The 13,166-nt window shown below is 42.0% G+C and overlaps 1 protein-coding gene across 15 annotated transcripts in view; it reads right to left on the minus strand.

Moving 5' to 3' along the window:
• Positions 1-13,166, minus strand: part of SYNE3 (spectrin repeat containing nuclear envelope family member 3) — an 80,249-nt gene that overhangs the window by 40,134 nt on the left and 26,949 nt on the right. For all 15 annotated transcript variants that reach the window (XR_012662336.1, XR_012662335.1, XR_012662337.1 and 12 more), the window contains 6 exons: positions 12,222-12,379; positions 9,085-9,257; positions 8,352-8,661; positions 3,082-3,243; positions 2,002-2,346; positions 750-886 (listed from right to left, as the gene is read on the minus strand). Coding sequence is in view for 11 of the 15 variants with exons in the window: in XM_075103825.1 (XP_074959926.1) it covers positions 750-886; positions 2,002-2,346; positions 3,082-3,243; positions 8,352-8,661; positions 9,085-9,257; positions 12,222-12,365 (1,271 nt within the window). In the remaining 4 variants the exon portion in view is untranslated. Of the gene's footprint in view, positions 1-749; positions 887-2,001; positions 2,347-3,081; positions 3,244-8,351; positions 8,662-9,084; positions 9,258-12,221; positions 12,380-13,166 lie in introns of those variants that run through there.

A 13,166-nucleotide genomic window follows, 5' to 3' on the forward strand; every position in this document is an offset into this window, starting at 1 on the left:
TGTTAGTTTTTAAACTGAAATTCTTCCCCATAATGACCTATAATTCTTCCTGCAGGACAGCATACTGTGCACTGGACAGAGGAAAATAAGCTTGGATACAGTAAAAAAAAACTGACCTTTCTTTTTCCTTAAAAAAATGCTCCTTTCTTCTAAGTTTGCAAAATTTGCTGCAGCTTCTTTACTTCCTGATTCCAGGCAGCCTGGAAACGGAAACACTGAAGTCTGGGGAGAGGCTAAACTTTCAGAGTTTCCAACCCAAGGCAAGTTGAAAACAGGAATCATGCATATATGCCATCAGGAGAAGGGGAATAAACTCTGCCAAATAATTGCTAAGGCTGATGAGTCATGACAACAAACTCAACAAAAGAGGGCTGTAATTCTTCTGAACCATTTACTACTACACCTTCTGTCCTGATTTTCTAGTTGCGGTCATGAAAGGCAAGCAAAATACATACATTATTATTATTAAATGCTAAGAAGATCAAATTAGCTGCCAACAATCTAATTTTCTTCAAACCATACACAACATAATGATGCAAGATCATTGCTTGAAAATGGCCAGCAGCCTACAGCTCCTAGCAATTGGCTAAAATTACAGGTTTACTGAAACGTGGAGGCAGAGGTAATTAGCAAAAGCCTTTCTCTTCTACCCATCGCCGTATCACTTTCTTTTTAGGCCCCTGTCAATCCCTTCAATGTCTGAGAGAAGATTCCCCCCACCCCCCTAGCATAATCAGACTTCCCACTACCTTTGATACTTCTGTATTGCAGAGACAACACCCTTAGCATGTGGCTGCACATCTTGGGAGAACCGTAGCAGTTCCTTAAGCTGAGCCTTCAGCCTCTCAACCCTGGACTCTTCTGCAGCCAGAGCTGCTCTTGTTGCCTTAATCACAAAAATAAGAAACAGATCACACTTCATGTAGTGCCTGGCACATGAAATATAGAGATAAGGATGTCTCTCAAGCTATTCACAAGCCTCCTTTCTCCTGCTTTTTTTCCTGTTGTAACGAATATGGGCTTTACTAAGGCAGAAAACATTCTCGGGAACAGTTTTGCTCCTGCGGGCTCTCTCTCCTCTCCTCGCACTCCCTAACCTCTGCATCTCAGCTGCAGGGTTCACTGTTTGAACACAGACCCAGTTTCAGTTCACTGATAGCAGTATATAATATGAGATGCATTTCTGGAGCAGTTTTAACCACAGCTGTTTGCATGAATGGATTTTTCTCACACACTCATATGTGAATTCTAGGGTGACACAGGGATACAAAACCAACAAAAACCATGCAAATGTAGCTGGATTGAACCAGTTGGTATTTTGTGGGTCCTTTTTGCATATACTTTTCCCATCTAGTCCTGCTGAGTTCTAGACACACAAATAGCAATAAAAGGTATTTCGAGAAGGGATAATAAATGCAAAACCAACCTTCAAGAGGAAATGAGAGGCAAAGATTTTTATCTACTTTATGTGTGATATAATTTTTGCACTCATTTTTGCAACAGATTGATTTTGGTGTAAATCCCGGACCGCTACAAACTTTGGACTTCTTCGGAATGAAGGTGTGTCTCACAGTAAAGCAATACAGGTACCCACCTTTCACAGATGAAGGATATAATATAGAAATGGTCTTACCAAATACACCAGAAATATCTGTGTATGTATTTGTACATACAGCAAGGCATTATTTTTCCTGCTTCTTTTTAAGTAGAGCAAATTGAGTTGTTCGCTCTCTATTGTGTGCGCTTGTTGTATACGGTCCCTCTGAACTCAAATTACAAACTCCAAGACATCCTCCAACCCTGCTCCCTCTGTGCAAAGTGAGATAAAGGTTAGAGTAGTTGATTCCATTGTTGCTATTCACCTTTTCCTCAGTCTGTTTTATAAACACTCATATTCTTTCCTTATCACCTTTAACCAATGGGACAGGCACCTGTTGGATGTGACTATGCATAGTCAATTTATGACTGCTGATTTTAGGCATGCAAAGGGTAACAACTCACATTGCATTTTCTCCACAGAGTTACAAACTCATCTTCAGTCATTTCCCCTTCCCCAGGGTCCAAGTCATTTTCTAGTCTCTGTAGATCTTTTTTCAGTTCCTGGACATCTGCTTCTAATTGCCTGGCTTGGGACTCATAGGCACTTTCTGACTGTTGGATCTTGAGCAATCTCTCCTCCTCCTCACTGTTCAGCAGTTTCAACTTCTCCAAAGCTTTTCTTAGCTCTTCGAGTTCATCCTTCATTCTCTCAGCTCCAAGTGGGGAGGTATTTTGAATCACCTCTGCACACTGATTTTCAAGGTGCTTCCATTTCTTTCCACCGCTCCTAACGTTTTTGGCAATTTCCTGCAGAAAGAAGTTAAATAAAGATTAGCCGCAGAAATGGGAAGTTGGGGAAAAATCTAAAAGCAGTAGGAAAACAAGACCACCTCTCCTGGTTTTACATATTTTCTTCTTCACTTCTTTTTTCAAAGTATGTCTTTTTCAAGTGACCTGAAGCCAGGTTTGGTCATTTGATTGCCTTCTGAGTAACACTAACTGCAACAATTCTGAAAATATTGGCTTGATTTTCAGAAATGCTTCTCACCTGAGGTCACTGACAAAGAAAACAGGAGCTTCAGGCAGTTAGAAAGATCTCTGTGAGATTTAAAGCTGAACAGTTTAAGCAGTGGCACCAAAGTACTGGATACTGTTATCAAAACTGGTATTTTTATCACCAGCTCTAAACTCTCAAAACCTGTGAGCCTTCAGGCTCTATTTGGATCACGTTTACCAAATATCATTCATTTAAACAAGTTTAAAGGGAAGATTCTCAGAGAATCACATAACCATAGGAGTACAGGCTTTAAGAAAAACAAAGCAGACTGGCCTGTGACTCATGCTACAGTTGGGAGAACAATATGCACTAACAGTTTTTAGGACCTGACACAACTCTTCTCCCCTAGCCCATGTTACAATCACCACCTTATTTTGTTTGTGTAATTCTTTTCTCAAGTACACCCTTGTGTGGTTTGAGAAACAGATATAGGTATGGAGAAGATAGGATCCTGGCTCCTTGTCGGAATTATATTGTTTAAGGACCTTCAGTGTCTTTAACTTGTCCCCTGCTGAAGACTTGGTTGCTTCTCCAATGCAGCAGTTTAATCTTTCTGTCTCACCATTCAGCCACGATCGAAACCGGTTGACGTTAGCGCTGTACTGCTCATGTTCCTTGGTTATTTTTTCAAGCAGTTTTACTCTGCTCTGTAACAAGAGACATCAGAAGCTGTGAGGACAGTGCTTATTTGGCTCTTTTTCCTTTACAGTAACCCAGAATTTATAAACAAGAGTCCCTTTCCATGAGCCTTGATAGCAGTTGGCCTCCACAGAAATTCACAGTTCACCTCAAGAAACAGGACACAAAAGGACATAAAGGCTTGTCCCCATCTTGGTTGTGCTGCAGGCTGTCAGTGGCTAATCTCCAAGGAGAGAAACTGCAAGGTCCTCTCAGGTGAATTTCTAGTCTGTGTTTTCCAAAACTTCCTATTCTCTCATTAGAAAAAGAAAAGGGACAGAAGATTGTTTCTGGTTTTGACTTTGGGAGACAAGCAGTTATGTTCCTCATGCTGGTTAAAAATAAAGATGAGCACACAAGAGATTGACTTTGCCTATCTGTCAAAATGAGAGTAAGAGAGACTGTGCTAGAAGCATGCAAAGTGTTTTAATGTGTTCATAATTTAAGCAGGCTGTATGGAAAGTGACCATCACCTTCAATCATGTAGCCCAGGAACTTACTCAATTAGTAGATCACACCTATTTTGTGGTGGTACCGCAGACCCTGGAAGCAAATCTAAGCCTATTGGAAGCAGGTTTGATTTTCCAAGTTACTGTGTGTGCACCCTATAACCAAGAATCCCTGAACTTACAGGGGCCTGCACATCATGAGTTGCTCCCCGTTGATCCAGTCTGGCACCCCTCACAGCAAGGCAGAGCCACATTTGCTCCGACTATCCTTGTTTGTCAGCTGAAGTTTAGGCCTTGCTGAAGGAAATTTTACACAAATCACCAGGAATCCTGCTCTGTTGTTTCACTAGTGTAACATCCAACCTAAGTATTATTTCCTACAAAATCAGACTGATTTTTTCTTTCCCTTCACCAGTTGGCATGGAGAACAATTGAGGTACACTCTGGTTACATCAGAAAAAAATAGTTCCTTGTGCAATCCATTTAGCGCTTGCAGCACCCTTGAAAGGCTTTGCTGTCACAGACAATGCGTTGAGTTTCATTTTGCATAATATGGGACACATCCCGTGCCTCTGAGCAGAGCTTCATCCCAGCTGCCCTCCATAGAGAGCAGGGTGATAGCTGCAATGGTGGGCAGAGTTTCAAAGTCCCCTCTCCATTTCCCTTGTCTCTGTGAGGCTCTGGTGGGCATGTGCCCAACCCATCAGCCTTCCTGAGGTGGCAGTGGGCCATCACCACCCTGTCAGCCTTTCTCCATCCAGGCCAGCAGAACTGTGGCATGAGCATCAGTCACCATGGGATGTCCTGTGTGCTCTGGGGTGGTGGTCCCTCTAGGACTTTGCCCTTCACCTTTGGGACAGGTTATGCCCACAGTGCCGTACAGTGCCACCATTCTCCAGGTAGCACCATATCAGTCTGTTTTCCACACTGCCACTGCAATATCTGCTGACTTGTGCAAATCAAGAGTGACACCCCTAAAGCTAGTTGATTTGCTTTGGGACAGCTAAAGGACAACTGCTTCCCATGGAAGATTAAATGATACCCTCTTATTGGGGCAGGACCACCTATGCACATGGGTTTGGATGAGACCAAAAAGCAGAATTATGACTTCTGTGGCCAAGGTGTATCCAGCAGAACACCTCACTTGTGTGCTAAAACCCCTTGCCTTGATTCTTAGATCTGCAGAGGTGCACACAGGTTAAACGATTCTCGCCTTGGCCTCAAGGTAAGGACTTGAAGAATGCAATCTTACAGTGGTGTAAATGGGCCAACATCGAAGTGAAACAAGGCAGCCCAAGCATATCGATTCCAGGGAATTAGACTAATTAGTTGCACTGACAGAAGCTCCAAAGGGAGCAAGTCAGAATAATAAAGCAGAGCTATTATTAAACTCAAAAGTCTTATGCTAATATATAGATGGTTATAAAGGAAGTCAAAATGACCCACCCCTGGCCAGGCTATTCAGCCAAAACAAAGGAGTGCACAGTTTGGATACTCCTGCTGCTCCATGAGGTGAAGAAAGAGGTGCCACGGATCTGGACAGAATGTGCTAGCTGTCAAACGAAAGGCTTACAAAGAGCTGGCTGTGTCCCCCACCTCCCACAGAGGTTAGGCAGTGAAACTTTCTAATGATGAAAAATATGGTATCACTTGCTTCTGTTAGGTTAGCTGTTTGGGGGGCAGGACAGTGTTAAACTCCATCTCCACATGCACTTGGTTAATGTGAAGAGACATTAAGCAAGAGGATAGCCCTGGGAAGAGTGAGAGCACCAACAGGAAAAGAATGGGTTTGCCATGGGCTGCAGAGGAAGAGATGTGTCTGAGCAGGATGTCCCCAGCCCTGGGTACTCAGGAGGGCAGACGGAGGCATAGGAAACCCTCTCCCCTAAGCTCTCCTTACAGTCATCAAGGGCAAACAAACCTCCTCTGGAAGGCAATCCAGAGCACATAAAGGAAGTTTCTGCTTTAAATCGCTCTGTGGCATCTCAAGTAGAGTACAGAAAGCTCCTGTAGCCCGCCGTAGAGCCCTTCCCATAGCTCTAGGGTATGTGCAGGTTAGCATTATAAACATCTAAGTTTCAGTTAACACGGACAACATGGACTGAAATTCATTTGATGTGCTCAGACATATTTGATATATTTGACTAAATATCAATGCACTGTATATCATAACTTTTCTTACCATGTTCAGTCATCATTCATGCTAAAACCCAGAATCATCTACCTCTGCATATTGTTATTTACTAGGAAAGCACATAGGAAATGGCTGCCACATCTAAAAATATCCCTGTCAATGTATTTAAAAGAAAATTACGTGCTTTTAAAATTTGGGAATGATAAGGACACGTTAGCACTAAGAAAGAAAAACCCCACCATTTGCTCATACCAGAGAAGCAATGTCACAGGCAAACCATTTAAGAAACACTGTGCAAGAGCTTGCCTTCTGATAGAGCTGGACAACTGCACAGGATCTAAAAATGCTCTTCAAACACAAGTGTAATCTACAAACACCAGTGAGCTTCCTCTGGGAGGCAGCTCAGGCATTCAGCTGGCAAGTCACATTTAGCCTGGCCTCTCATCATGTGAGGGGCCAGAGCACTCCCCTTACACCTCCTGCATCTCTTTCATTCATTCCTCCCTCCTGTTGGAAGAGGTGGCAGGGTTTCTCTAACTAGTGTTATACTTTCCAACACGATTCCCAAGGTGCCTGTAACCTTGGCATTAGCTAATGAACTCTGCATTTACTTCAGCTGCAAAACCCAAGGCTTCCCAACTCCCTTCTTTGTTCCATACCTCCTGAAAGAGGGATTTCTTAGCTGGATTCTCTTACTCCATCCTTCAACGAAATGAGGTATTTGTAACCAATGCCAAAGTAAAGCTTTTTCTAGCATCTCAGTTGGCCAGAGACATAAAGACATATTTTATCTAAGTACTATGAGCCACTTCCTGATCTCATTTACACCAGCACGTATCCAAGTCAGCTAGAGAAATTACACTATGTAAAACCAGTCCCAGAGAGGTCACATTCTGGCTTTGAGTATTCAAATGTCTTGTTTGAAAGAACTGCCTTATTAAAATAGCTAATGACTGTCTCCTGCTTCAAAACTAAACACAAATCTTGGTTAGAAGGGAGTGAATGAGAATTTTAAATGGCAATCTATATAGACAACAGCTGAATTCCCAGGAACTTTCTTATTTGTAAAGCCAGCTGGCTTGTAATGAAGGGGCGTACCTTTAGAAATAAATAATCAACATTGAGGCACAAGTCTGTTGGTGGCTTTACAGCCTTTCTGTGGCAGCTGCAGTTTCAGAATTTCCAAATACGAACTGGTTTTTGGAGACACTTATTAGCAGCAGTTTTATCTTTATGGCTAAAAAATATCTGAATTTCACGCTCACAAAAGATGCCAGGTCGGGATTTTTTTTCATTGCTTTGGGGTTTGTGTGGGTTTTTTTAAAACAGAAAAAGTATCTGTAGAGCAAGCAGAGCAATGGCATAAGCATCCCAATGTTATTGTTCCTCCAGTGTGATCTGAAGTTAACTTTGTACGATAGCACCCAGGGCAGGAGAGCACACATCACTGTCAGGCTCAAGTTCTGGACTGGGACACAGGTGTGGGAAGAAACAGAAGGCAACATTATGGCAGAGGCAGACAGCAGAGCCAATGCAATGAAAATGATTTATACTTGCACCAGGTAATTCCAGCCTGTGGAAATACTGGAAGCCACTATGAGACAAAGACTAGATCTTAATCTCTGTATGCTTGGGATAGATGTGTCTATATATATTTCATATATCCCTTTGAGTATTTCTATTGATATAAGCTAGTAAGAAAATGAATTATTCTGCCCATCTACAGACGTCTACCCTTCGGCCATGCCACATGGTCCAATCCTGTCTTTACCTGAGTTTTAGAAGTGAAAAGTATGAGCCTTATCTGAAAACTTTACCCAGCAATAGGGTCAAAGGAAATCAACAGCACTGAAAGATGAAGTAGGATGTCTTACACCTGCCTCTCTAACAACTGTTCAAGCTGGAAGATTACCATCAGGCAAGGATTAGTATCTGTGTGCAGTGAAAATATTTCAGATACTGGAACTGGCTAGGTGAGTTCAGTGTTGGGCTGCAGCTGACTCGCACCTCTGAGTTTCTCAGTTCTGCAGGCGAGGAGTGTAGCTCTGGATCGGGACCAATGCTACGTCCTCCAGCGAGGGTGCATGCATGTAAAATTGCCTGGCTCTGGGAATACGTACTTTGCATCTGGTTATACAAGGATCACTAATGCACTAAAAGATGAAGAACAATTCAAACTTTATGCAGAGGTGACCTAAACCAATATTGACTAGATCATTGCAAGCAGCTTGCAGTTACTTTACAACAACATACTATAAAGAACAGTGTGAAAGCATCCCAATTAACACTTATCTTGGGACATGATGACTGTTGCAAACAGTCCACTGACTGAAATAACAGGGGTCCTCAGCTCTGTTTCTTTTTGCAGGTAAACCTTTGTGCAGAGATTTTGCCTCAGTTTCTTACCAGGTAAGTCCCATCATTCAAGAAGCAGATAGCAAACAATACTGTGTATTGGTGAAATCTGAACACCTCCCATTCTTTATAGGTGTACCTGAGCTTCTTCCCTGATTACTTCATATTCCACCCTCATTTTCTTCTGAACATCCTCATCAACGCTGGGGTCACCTATCCTGTTGAACAAGGAAGCAGCTTCCTCTAGCAGCCTTTCCAGCAGGACTGACTGATTCAAGACATCATTCAGCAGAACCTGAGCATGGCTCAGCTGCCACTGCTTCTCCTTTAAGCCAAGCTGCAACTCAATGTCAGGCTCCAAGGTCACCCTCATGTTGTGAATCCATGTGTAAAACTCATCTTGGGCTTTCAGGTACTCGCTCCAGTGCAGCCAGACCCACTCAATACGGCTGTTGGGGAGAGCAAGAGAGATGAGTTAGATGGAATGGTGATGGGAGCAGAGGGGACTGGCAAGCTCAAAAGGCCTTCAAAGCAAAGGACAAGTTTCTCAGCAATTTTAAGCTGCTCTGACTTCAGAAGGTCAAAATTCACTTGCCAGGTCCTTCCTGCTTGGGGAGGAAATATTCTGTACAAGGTGCCTGTGCCTGACAGACCCATCATGAGATGCGATGGCCTGGCTGTGAAAGGAGAGAGTACTGAGGTCACATCTACCCCCTCTCCCGCACATGCTCATGGGACTGGGATTAGCAGCAATTGCCATCTACAATACAGACAGCAGAGAAAGGCAGGAAGCACTTTATGAAAGCACTGGATGACACAACTGCCTCAACACACCGAATAGCAGTCTTGTGCAAAGAGTATGCTTGTCTTACCTGTGACAGTGAGTAATGTATATGGCTGTCTCTTCCCACAAGGCTTTAATGTCTTTCAGTTTAGATAGTACCTCGTGCTTCTTATCCTCACCAACGCTACGAAGAGCAGCATCTGCCTTCGCAAGAATCAAGTCCATTTTCAAGCTGCCTTCCGGTTCCAGCGCACGTATTTTCTATGAGAAAAACAAATGAGACTGAAAGCCTGATAAGAAATCAAGTGTAATTGTTACCATTTAAATTTTGTTTTCACCCAGGAATCATGAAGTCCCTGCTGCAAACCTTCTCCTGAACAGAAAATAAGAACTCCTCTTCAGATTTGTTTATTCTTCAACATCCTAAGGGACTGAATTGAATTGAAAAACATGTAGCAATTGAAAAACATTTTAAATTAGCTACAAAACCCAAATCATCTTCTATCAAATATCTGTGTCTGTGTTTCCACTGTGGTTACAAAGTTACAGCGTTATGCTGCCACATGCCAGTTGCTCTTCTCCACCTGCCAAAGAGTGTAGAGGCAATGTCCACAGGGTACACTGCAACTTCTCGATTTTAAGCCCTACTAAAGAAATCATGAAGCATATTAAAAAGGCTTCCTATTGCAAATAAAAGTTGGCTTAGAACACAAGCCAAGAGAAATTAACTAGTGGAATTTTCTGCCTGCAACCAACGTTTGCTCTGACCTTAAATTGCTAAGTTATGAATTGATGAAAACATGTATCTTACTCAAATATGAATGCCAGGAACTGAAACTTAAGCCATCTAATTTTAAGTAAATTCTTTTCCTCTACTCAGAGATGGAAAATCAGCACTTCTGTAAAATGTAACAGATTAATTATATCCTGATTTGGATGTCAGCTATCAGGATCACTTTATTCAAATTTCTGATACCATCAGATCCACTTTCCTTGCTATTCTTCCACAAACTCCTGGCAAACTGCAGGCTTTCAAGTTTTAAGGAAGAGGCTGCTACAACAAAAACACTGAGAGGTTCAAAATCAGCAGCTACTTCTGGAAAGATTAGGCCGATGGAATTTGTTCAAAAAATCGCGTCAGTTATTGCAAAGTTGAGACCAAATCACAGGTGTTTTGATTTCCAGCCACAGGCGTTTTGATTTCCAGCCTCACATTCTGGGTAAAGACTGTTCTTTTGGCATGTACACAGCACATCTGCATGAGACACATAAACAGGTGTTTGGACGAACTATCTGCCTTGAAAAGTGTGATTAAAAGAATCCACAAAAGCAGGGCAAAGGGTAGGACAGAGAAAGAAAATAAAAGCCATAGCTATCACTCAACAGTAAAAATTTAAGAGTAAAACGGCATTCTAAGCCTGACATTTTTCCAGCCAATGTAAGCAAACAACTGGAGAGAAAGCAGCGGCTGTACAGGCATTTTTCTTTTTCAAATCTGCTTTTAAATGACTGTTATCTTTGGCTGGCATTTTCATTAACAAATTAACAGAAAATAAACCCCAAGAAGGAAGCATGAAAAAAAAATACCAGGCAGATATAAAAAAGGAACTGAAAAATGATTACTGGATTTGGAAACAGCCAATATGCAAAGCAGTGAGCACATCACAAAGAGTCATGAGCTAGACAGAGAAGCCAGGCCCAGAAAGGAGGCAGGATGAGGGAGCAGGAGGTGGATAAGGTACACACAGGAAAAGAGAACAGATACTTGTTGTTCTTCAGAATGATGAATTTCCAAAAACTGAACTGAAAAAAATCTTCTAACATTATAGACATTATAGTTACAGACTTCCTCCAAAGCCCACAGAAGTCAACAGCCTTCAGCTCAGGCCATACTAAATCACCACAAACCTCTAAACCTGACATCTTGTTATCTCTGCCATGAATGCACCTCCTTTGCCAAATTACCAACTCTCCCTACTCAAGTTCCTGTGTTTCTTGCATGTTTTTTGAGACTGTACATATCATAGTTTCCCAGACAAAGGGAGAGGGTGAAAATAATTTAAGGGCAAAAATAAATCTATAGACCAAAAGAAAATACTTCAGATTTTTATGACTGACATGCAAGTCTAGCCATCACCCATCACTCCATGAACAGTCTCTATATCATGCCAGAGGCAAGATCCAGCCTTCAATGAGCTACAGTTAAGCAAAAAGGCTTAAGACATCGCTGTGCCATCATGTCAACTACCTCGTCCTCGATGTAAGTCTGCAACAGGTTTTTTTGGAGTAATTAAACTTCAAAAGAGGCAGTCCAAACATGAGTAGACACACAAAAAGAAAGACCTTTGGGTAAATAATGATGGGAAATATTTGGCCATTTAATTCAAAGAACAGACTAGTTGGAATTAAAGGTAATACAAGTATAAAAATAGATCCAATGTTAATTGTAGAAATACCACCACTCCCTCTAATCATGAGTGGTAGAGATGGGACAAATAGGAGTGTTTCATTCTCTGAGATTACAAGAACAAGATAATATCTAATGAAACTGAAGATAATGGATGTGAAATCACGGTAAGAAAGCAGGCACAATCTGCAATGGGATCTTTGTGAGAAGAGTTATACAAGAGATCAAGTAAGAACAGAAAAAACTGAAAATATTTACCTTTCATTAGACAGATTATAAAGGGGACCTGTAAACCCTCTTATCATCAGGGTTTATGGAAAAGGACAAGGGGATTACTCTAAAACAGCCCATTACTAGGACACTGAAATCTTTCTCCATCAGTGCCAGAGTCCTGGTGCAGACAAAACACTAATGTGATCTGATTCTCTTGTGCTACATGCTGGACTTCTGCAAATCACTATGTGGTTATTTCAAGCAGTGACTCAATTGTTTCAGGTTTGAGCATGCTCATAGGAGAGTGTAAACATTTTAACCTGCCAAATCCACTGCTAGTCTTCCAAATCAATCTGAAAAGCTTGGAAACCTGAGATATCAAATTGCCATCCTTTCTACCCATTCTACAATGTCTGTAAACATTTTGCAGATTGAAAAAATAGAAAGAATACTGATGTAAACCCATCCACACAGGACCAGTATTCCAGCAAGCAGGAGTGGCTGATAGTTTCCTAATAGAAAACTCCAAAGCCCACAGCAGTAACTGCTGTAACAACAGCAGCAGTGACAGCCACCTCTGAACTGGGGCATCATTCTTCCCTTACCTCAGTCTCTCTCAGCCTGGCTTCTAGGGCAGATCGAGGTCCTTTGGTGTTGTCATTGATCCTCAGTCTCTCTTGGATGGCCTTCATCCAAGCTTCTGCGTTCTCCACACTGCTGTCAAATTCATCCTGTAGCTGCTGAGTCATTGCATTCGAAGAGGCTGAAAGGATTAGAAACAGGGAAGTAGGTAAGTTTTGGTTAAGATCTAAACAGGAACACATTCAAGGCGATCTAAAGGAGCAAGGGGGAAAAGCTAATGTTGTTGTGGCTTTCCTTTTTAATGATAATATAAAAAAATGTAGCAGTGTCACGAGAAAAAATTTGCACTGCAGCTTTCCCAAATGAAAATATACCAGGAAACAAAAAGAAGGTAGGGAACAGTGGGAAGCTCCATTACAGTAAACAGATTTAGTTCAAAGGTTTCAAATTAGATTAATCTGGGGTTGGTGGTGTATTCCAGATTGGCTACATGAATCACAAACACTTTCTGTCTCTTCTCAGAGCCTAGGCAGTACAAAACTCTCCCTATGCCCTTCCAGAACACTTCAACACAGCTTAACTTAGAGGTATATAAACCCTTTAAAGCTGGTGAGATCAGGATCAGATGCTTAGGCCCTCAGTTAACTTGTTCTCCTGAGACCATGGAGAAGGGGTCCAAATGCACGTGCAAGTGAGTCTGGGATATACAGGCACAACAGGAATTGGCCAGCAACTGCCAAGACAAACAACTCACAGCCATCACACGGGAATATCAGTATTTATGGATTTCTTCTTTTGCCACTTCTTTTATTCCATACCAGGCTCTGCGCTTTTCATTTTCCCCCTCCCTTTCTCTTGTTGCCCCTTCCCAATCAGTAGGTGGGTGTGACAGTTTCTTGCTCTGTTGACATGCTCTTGTGTGTTCTTCTAGAGTGTAAGCTCTCTGCTGCCCAGAAGGCCTCCTTTGT

This window comes from Phalacrocorax aristotelis, chromosome 9 (assembly GCF_949628215.1).
Source record: "Phalacrocorax aristotelis chromosome 9, bGulAri2.1, whole genome shotgun sequence".
Classification (NCBI taxonomy): domain Eukaryota; kingdom Metazoa; phylum Chordata; class Aves; order Suliformes; family Phalacrocoracidae; genus Phalacrocorax; species Phalacrocorax aristotelis.